The sequence below is a fragment of the Tupaia chinensis genome, unplaced genomic scaffold (assembly GCF_000334495.1).
Source record: "Tupaia chinensis unplaced genomic scaffold, TupChi_1.0 Scaffold147003_1, whole genome shotgun sequence".
In the NCBI taxonomy this organism is placed as follows: domain Eukaryota; kingdom Metazoa; phylum Chordata; class Mammalia; order Scandentia; family Tupaiidae; genus Tupaia; species Tupaia belangeri.
In genome coordinates this window covers 1,197,475-1,204,416 of record NW_006206856.1, presented here as the reverse complement: position 1 = coordinate 1,204,416, position 6,942 = coordinate 1,197,475, and the positions used below count along the sequence as shown (strand labels likewise).

At 66.0% G+C, this 6,942-nt stretch overlaps 2 protein-coding genes across 3 annotated transcripts in view; one reads left to right on the top strand and one right to left on the bottom strand.

Annotated features, from left to right (window-relative positions):
* Positions 1-2,186, top strand: part of STAB1 (stabilin 1) — a 32,850-nt gene extending 30,664 nt beyond the window's left edge. The window contains 10 exon segments of the mRNA XM_027768597.1: positions 27-171; positions 252-385; positions 472-637; positions 716-825; positions 916-1,035; positions 1,118-1,267; positions 1,344-1,444; positions 1,556-1,712; positions 1,786-1,902; positions 1,978-2,186. Coding sequence (XP_027624398.1) covers positions 27-171; positions 252-385; positions 472-637; positions 716-825; positions 916-1,035; positions 1,118-1,267; positions 1,344-1,444; positions 1,556-1,712; positions 1,786-1,902; positions 1,978-2,034 — 1,257 coding nt within the window. The 3' untranslated portion in view covers positions 2,035-2,186.
* NT5DC2 (5'-nucleotidase domain containing 2) overlaps positions 2,069-6,942 on the bottom strand; it is a 7,889-nt gene continuing 3,015 nt past the window's right edge. For both annotated transcript variants that reach the window (XM_006169313.2, XM_006169314.3), the window contains exons 2-14: positions 5,810-5,994; positions 5,621-5,695; positions 5,383-5,438; positions 5,200-5,293; positions 4,951-5,079; positions 4,789-4,849; positions 4,613-4,715; positions 4,435-4,527; positions 4,190-4,271; positions 2,862-2,948; positions 2,644-2,784; positions 2,500-2,564; positions 2,069-2,422 (exon numbers count right to left, since the gene is read on the bottom strand). In XM_006169313.2, the coding sequence (XP_006169375.1) occupies positions 2,161-2,422; positions 2,500-2,564; positions 2,644-2,784; positions 2,862-2,948; positions 4,190-4,271; positions 4,435-4,527; positions 4,613-4,715; positions 4,789-4,849; positions 4,951-5,079; positions 5,200-5,293; positions 5,383-5,438; positions 5,621-5,695; positions 5,810-5,994 (1,433 nt within the window). In that variant the 3' untranslated portion in view covers positions 2,069-2,160. The remainder of the gene's footprint in view (positions 2,423-2,499; positions 2,565-2,643; positions 2,785-2,861; positions 2,949-4,189; positions 4,272-4,434; positions 4,528-4,612; positions 4,716-4,788; positions 4,850-4,950; positions 5,080-5,199; positions 5,294-5,382; positions 5,439-5,620; positions 5,696-5,809; positions 5,995-6,942) is intronic.

Genomic DNA, 6,942 nt, shown 5'->3' with positions numbered 1-6,942 from the left:
CCCCCACGTGTTCCACTCCGCCCCAAAGCCCCCGGCGCTGCAAGTGCCACGCCGGCTACGTGGGGGACGGCTTGCAGTGTCTGGAGGAGCAGGAGCCGCCTGTGGACCGCTGCCTGGGCCAGCCCTCGCCCTGCCATGCCGACGCCACGTGCACTGACCTCCACTTCCAGGGTGTGCTCCCCCACCTCCTCCCCGCGCCCCTGCCTCACCCCTTGGGGCTGGCCTGCTGATCTTGTGCTCTACGTTCGCAGAGAAACGGGCTGGTGTCTTCCATCTCCAGGCCACCAGCGGCCCCTATGGCATGAACTTCTCAGAGGCTGAGGTGGCATGTGAGGCCCAGGGAGCTGTCCTGGCCTCACCCCTGCAGCTCTCCGCTGCCCAGCAGGTATGTAGGGCCCTTGAGGTGGAGTCAAGCCCACAGGGCCTCTGCCGTTAGGCCTGGGGCCTCAGTATCCCTTCCTGCCCCCACAGCTGGGATTCCACCTGTGCCTCGTGGGCTGGCTGGCTAATGGCTCTGCCGCCCACCCTGTCGTCTTCCCTGCACCTGACTGTGGCGGCGGGCGGGTGGGCGTGGTCAGCCTGGGCACCCGCAGAAACCTTTCGGAGCGCTGGGACGCCTACTGCTACCGTGTGCAAGGTGCATCCGCCCACCTCGCCCCATACCCTTGCTCTGCCCTGGGCCCCACCCAGAGCCCCTGACCTGCCTTTCCTGCAGACGTGGCCTGCCAGTGCCGAGCTGGCTTCGTGGGTGATGGGGTCAGCGTGTGCAACGGGAAGCTGCTGGACGTCCTGGCCACCACCGCCAACTTCTCCACCTTCTACGGGGTGTGTGGGGCCCAGCGGCGGGTGGGTGGGTGTCTGGGCTCCCGGGAGGCAGCTTGCTCACAGTCCTGCCTGCCTGCCTGCCTCCTCCAGATGCTGCTGGGGTATGCCAACGCCACCCAGCAGGGTCTCGACTTCCTGGGCTTCCTGGATGACGAGCTCACCTACAAGACACTCTTCGTCCCTGTCAACGAGGGCTTTGTGGGCAACATGGTACCTGGCAGGGCTCGGGCAGCAGGGCTGAGCTGGAGTCTGCCCCTGCCGGGCCTGGCCAACCACCCTGCTCTGCCCACAGACACTGAGTGGCCCAGACCTAGAGCTGCATGCTTCCAACACCACCTTCCTGAGTGCCAACGCCAGCCAGGGGGCCTTGCTCCATGCCCACTCGGGCCTCAGCCTCGTCATCGGGGACACGCACCCTAGCAACAGCTCCCGGACCCCTGCGGTGAGTCTGGCCGCTGTCCGCCCTGCTGGCTCTGGCCCTCGCTCACCTGCCGGGCCTCACTCTGGTCTCCCTGCAGGCCCCAGGGGCAGTTGTGGTCAGCCACGTCCTCGTGTGGGACATCATGGCCTTCAATGGCATCATCCACGCTCTGGCTGGTCCCCTCCTGGCACCCCCAGAGTCTGTGAGTCAGGGTTGGGGGGATGGGGAGACAGAGCTGCAAGGGGTGAGGGACAGATCCCGCCAGATCCCTGATGCTCTCGTTTGCAGCGGGCAGTGCTGGCACCCGAGGCCCCGCCGGTGGCGGCAGGGGGGTCCGGGGGCCCCGCCGGTGGCGGCAGGAGTGGGGGCTGTGGTGGCTTTCGGAACCGTGCTCGGCCTGGTGGCCGGAGCCTTTTACCTTCGTGCACGAGGAAAGCCCACAGGCTTCGGCTTCTCGGCCTTCCAGGTAGGGCTGGGCAGAGGCAGCTGGCAGGGGTCTTGGGTCTCACTTGCCCCTCACGACTCACCTGTGCTCCCAGGCAGAAGATGATGCCGACGATGACTTCTCCCCGTGGCAAGAAGGGACCAACCCCACTCTAGTCTCTGTCCCCAACCCTGTCTTTGGCAGCCACGAGGCTTTCTGTGAACCCTTTGACGTGAGTGCAGGACAGGGGAGATGGGGAGTGGGCCCGGGCTGGCCTGGCCCTGCCACCAGCTGCCTCTTCTCCTAGGACTCGCTGCTGGAGGAGGACTTCCCAGACACCCAGAGGATCCTCGCAGTCAAGTGACGACGCAGCCGGGGCGGAGGCAGAGGCACACGAGGGAGGGAGGTCACGTTTATTGCTCGTCTGGACAGATGCCCGGAATGGAGGGGGCAGGAGGGGCTGGGGTCCGTCCTGGACAATAAAGGAGGCTCAGCGGATGTGGGCCATGTCGCCAAGGAAGGGTGTCTTCATGCAGCCGGTGCAGAGCTGGTCCATCCAGAGGGGCGCCTCGTGCTGCAGGGGCGTGCGGCGCGGGTAGAAGGTGAAGTCCACGCTGTAGTTGAGCAGGCAGCTGAGGGAGGCCATGTAGAGGTCGGAGAAGCGCACGAGGCGCCTGGAGAAGTAGGTGGGGTTGTGGAAGGTGCGGAAGATGCTCCCGAACTGGGCGTTAAACAGGGCCTTGGTGATGCACCTGGGGAGGAGACGGTCCTGGTGCTGCTGCGGGCACAGCCGGCGCTGGCAGTGACTCCCGCCGCCCCACCCCCTCACCTCAGCTCCTGCCGCTCCTTCATCCAGGCCGCCAGCACCTGCCGCGACTCCGCGTCCTGGTAGGTCTGAGGGACAGAGCGGAGAGCATGCTGGGGGGCGCCCAGATGGTGGCCCAGCCCCGGGCTGTCCCGTCCCGCCGCACACCTGCATGCGCTCCAGCAGCCCGGTGAGCGCCTGCTGCCAGGTCAGCGAGTGCATGTACTGCTCCGTGTTGATGATGCGGATCTCGCGCTCCAGCTCGGGGATGATGGCCCCCGTGCGCCAGCCGTGCCGCAGCATGAGATCCTGGGGGGGTGGGGGCTGGGCTCAGCGCCAGTGGGGGGAGTGCCCTCCCTCCCCCCTGCAGCCCAGCCGCCCCTCACCGCCAGGTCGCTGTAGAGGTGGTCTCCAAAGTACAGCACTCGGGGGCCGCGCCACTCGGTCAGGCGTAGGAAATCAAACAGGTTTCCCTGGTGAGAGGGGGCGCTGCTGGGCCTGGGGCACACCCCAGAGCTGCCCGAATCAGGCCCTGGCCACTACTGGGCCTCTTGAATCCCCAGTGAGCCGAGTCCAGCCGGATGTGGGCTGACCTTTCCCGTGGCCCTGCTGTCCCTCCCTGGGCTTTGCTGCTTCCCCCTCCCATTTGGGAAGGGGGGCTGCCTGGCAGGAAGATCTCCTGTGGGCCTGGCCTGGTGCCCTGTGCCTCGGGGGCCTCCCCTCCCTGTGACCTGACACCCAGCGCCAGCTAGGACTCGAGTCTCCCTCTGAGAAGCAGCTGCGGGGAAGGCCCACGCCCTGCAGGCCCAGAAGGAGCAGGGGGCCAACAGCAGACCTCGCTGGAGCTTGGGCTTTGGCTCCAGAGCCGGAGGGAAGGGCCGGCCAGGCCTGAACGTAACCGGGCAGGTGCCCAGAGCAGACAGGGGCCAGTGGGGGAAGGAGTGCGGTAGCAGTCGAGGCACCCTGCCACCTCAGGGAGGTGGGGCCCCAGGCAGTCAGGGCTGTGGAGGAATGAGCTTGCATGGGGGGCTGTGAGAGACTCTTAGGGGTCAGAGGACAGCCTCGGAGTGGCTGCTAAGGAGCAGACAGGACCCACACACAGTGCGGGGAACCAGGGCATCAGGTGGGAAGAGCAGCCTGGGCCTCTCCAGCGGCAGCCAGACTTCAAGGCCAGGGAAGGGACAAGGAGAACTGGGGTGGGGCAGGGTGGGTGGCCAAGTAATGGATGCCCCGTGGCTGCCCTGAGGCCTCTGGAACCCCCGCCCTAAGCATCCCGGCTCACCAAGGATTTCCGCATTCCAGCCTGGGTCCAGCACTTTAATCTCAGGCGGGTCACCCAGTCTCCCTTCCCCCCATTTCCCTAGCCAGACAGGAAGTAGGGAGTCTCCCCAGGGTACCCACACTGTCCCCATAGGCCTGGCTCAGGGGTCCCCGCCAGGCATGCTCTGCCGCAGCAGGGTGATCAGCCCCCAAGGGCACTCAGCGACTGCAGCCACCCTGAGGGATTTGCAGGGCCCGAGGAGGCCCGGCCTCTGCTGCAGACCAGCCTCACCTCCAGAGCAGTGGAGGGGGCATTCCGGCCCGGGGTCAGGTCCAGCAGCTGCCTAGACCTGCTCCCCAGTGGCCCTTGTCCTGCAGGGGAGGGTGGTCAGGGCATGGAGCCGGGCTGCTTCCCCAGAGGCTGCCCTGAGCACCCCGTGCGCGATGCCCTCACCTGCCGGTAGATCTTGCCCTTTTCCAGGCGGGTGATGCGGTCCCACTGGAGCGAGCCCTTCTCGTCGAGTTTCCGGAACGGCCTGGGGTGGGATGAAGGGCTCTAGTTCTAGTCTGTGGCAGGGCCCCAAGCCAGGTACCCTCTTCTCTCGAAGAGCCACCTGCTCAGGGGGGGTGTGTGGCGGTGGGAGCTGTCCTCAGGCGGAGAGCAGCCCCCCGCAAGCCCAGCCACCCCCGGGCCCGTACTTGCGCCGGTCAGTGAACTTGTCGGCCTGGACGATGACCACATCGAAGAGCTGCCGCCAGTCGGGCCCCACCATGTGCCGCATCCCCTTGTCCCTGTGTGGAGGGTGCAGGTGGCAGGTGAGCTGGAGGCCCCACGTCTGCCCCGCCCTGCCCGTTCACCCGCAGGCGCGGGACTCACACGAAGCTGAAAGGGCTGTTGGTGATGAGGAACAGCTGCTTCCCGTGGGCCACCAGGCGGCTCAGGACGGCGAACGTCTCGTCCCCTCTCAGGATGTACTTCTCTAAGGGAGGGAGGGTCTGTGAGGCCCAGCCCCACCCCTGCGCAGGGGCTGCCAGGGCCACCTCTGGCCTTACCCATGTCCTGCTCGATCCACTGGTACATGAGGCCCTTCACGTGCACGTCGCGGATGGCATCCTGGGGGCAGAGGGACGGAGGGGACGGTGAGGGGGCAGGGCCCGGGAAGGCCTGCCCACATGGTGGCACCTCGCTTTCCCCGCTGTCCGAGACCCCCTCACCGTCACATCCTTGTAGAGGTGAGCCTGGTCGAACTCCAGGCCGTGGCCCAGGAAGAAGTCCACCACACAGGACAGCAGGGCCATCTCCGGCAGCGAGAAGATGTCCATGAACTGCTTAATCGAGGGACCCTGGGGGGGAGGGGGCACCGTCTCAACTGCCTGCGGGCCTCACGGCCTGTGGGCGCCACCTCCCAGGGGGCCAGCCTCCGCGGCCAGCCCCTGACCCAGGCCGTGGCAGGCGGGCGGTACCTTGCCGTAGAAGCCACTCATCTGGTAGAGGGGGATGTGCCGGGTGCCGCCATAGAGGTCGATCACCTCGTCATCGGGCACGGGCTGCAGGCCCCTGAACGGGCACAGGGACACCTCAGTCCAGGGCCTGGGGCCCAGGCGGCAGTGTGGGGTGGGACGCGTAGTAGGGCAGTCAGCACCGACCTGTAGGCCGTCCCCAGCTGCACGTAGTGGAAGGCATCGATCTTCATCAGAAGGCTCTGGGGGCGCCAGGGCAGGCAGTGAGGCCGCAGTCCTTAGCCTGGAGCCACCGCTTCGGCCCCACCAAAGCCCCAGTTGGATAGAGCTAAGGGATCGTGGATGACCGAGAGGAAGGACAGCTCCGAGGCCGAGGGGCAGGCAGAAAGGGTGGGGCATCAGCGTGAGGCGCGCGGCTGCTCACCTTCTGGATGTCGTAGTGCAGGCCCCGGATGGCAAAGCTGGGGTCATAGTCGTACTTTCGAATCCCCTCTGGGTACTGTTGGGGCAGAGGGTCTAGCCTGAGCCGAGGGCACTGCCAGACCTGCTGGCTGGGTGGCCACCTTGGGGCACCGATCCAGCCGCCCGCCCAGGGACCCCAGGCTGGCTTCACCTTGTAGTGCTCAATTAGGATGTCGCGGGCGGCGTTGAAGATCTCGGGGTGCAGCGCGTCGGCATACTGGGCCAACGTGTAGTCGTAGTCGAAGCCGTAGACCTGGACGTCACGCAGGCTGATCTCGTTGTTGGCGTAGATGGCCGCGGGGTTCAAGAGGCTGCAGACCTCGGGTGGCAAGAGGTCTAGAGGTGGCAGGACGGGCTGATGACCAGGGCTGCGGCATGCAGCCCCCCAGCCCCATAAGTCGCTCAACACCCCACACCGGCAGCTTGGCCCAGTGCTACTGTCAGTCAGTCACTCAAGACTTGGCGAGAAGTCACTTGCCCAGCGTCACCCGTGCCCACCACACCTTCACCTGCAGCCCACGTCTCCACCAGGCTCCCACCAAGCCCATCGGTGCACACTGTGCTCGAACCCCAGCAGCACCCCAGACAGGCTGGCCCCAGGACAGTTGCTCTTGCCATGGCCTCCGGTGTACGCAATCCTTGCTGGAAACCCACCCACGTCCCCTGTCTGGGCCTCACAGGAGAAGGTCTCCCCTGCTCTCCGCGGCCCAGCGCCCCCATCGGCCTTCTTAGGGGCATGTGAAGGGGGCAGCCCATGGGGACCAAGGACTCCAACCCAGAGAATGCAGGCCCTGTCTGGGCCAGACTAGGGGCCTCTGCCCCTCTGCCACTCAGGCTGCCAGCTCAGGGCACCTGCCGCAGCCCAGGGAGTGGGGCCCCTCTAATCGGATTTCAGTGCCTGCCAGCCCACGTAACGACATTTGCTGGCTCTAGCCAGGGAACATTGCTAATTACGACAGGCAGGATCTGTGATGTCGCATTCTGGACCATTACCCAGGCACTCCCTTCTGGGGATGCAGTCGGCTGAGGCCCACAGCAGGGAGGCTGAGCCCCAAACTCACTCCCTGGCTCCGGTTTCCCTCTCTGTGATGGGGAAAGGACATAGTTCTGAGGTCGGCCAGATCGGATCAGGTCCCCTCACCCCCCAAGGTTGTGCTTCAGAAATGTCACTTCTGCGCGTGGGCCTCTGTTTCCTTGTTTCCAGAGTGGGAATAAAAGTTATACCAACCGGGCCGGCAGGTGGCATGCTAGGTAAGGCACTGGACTCCCACATGGCCAACAGCG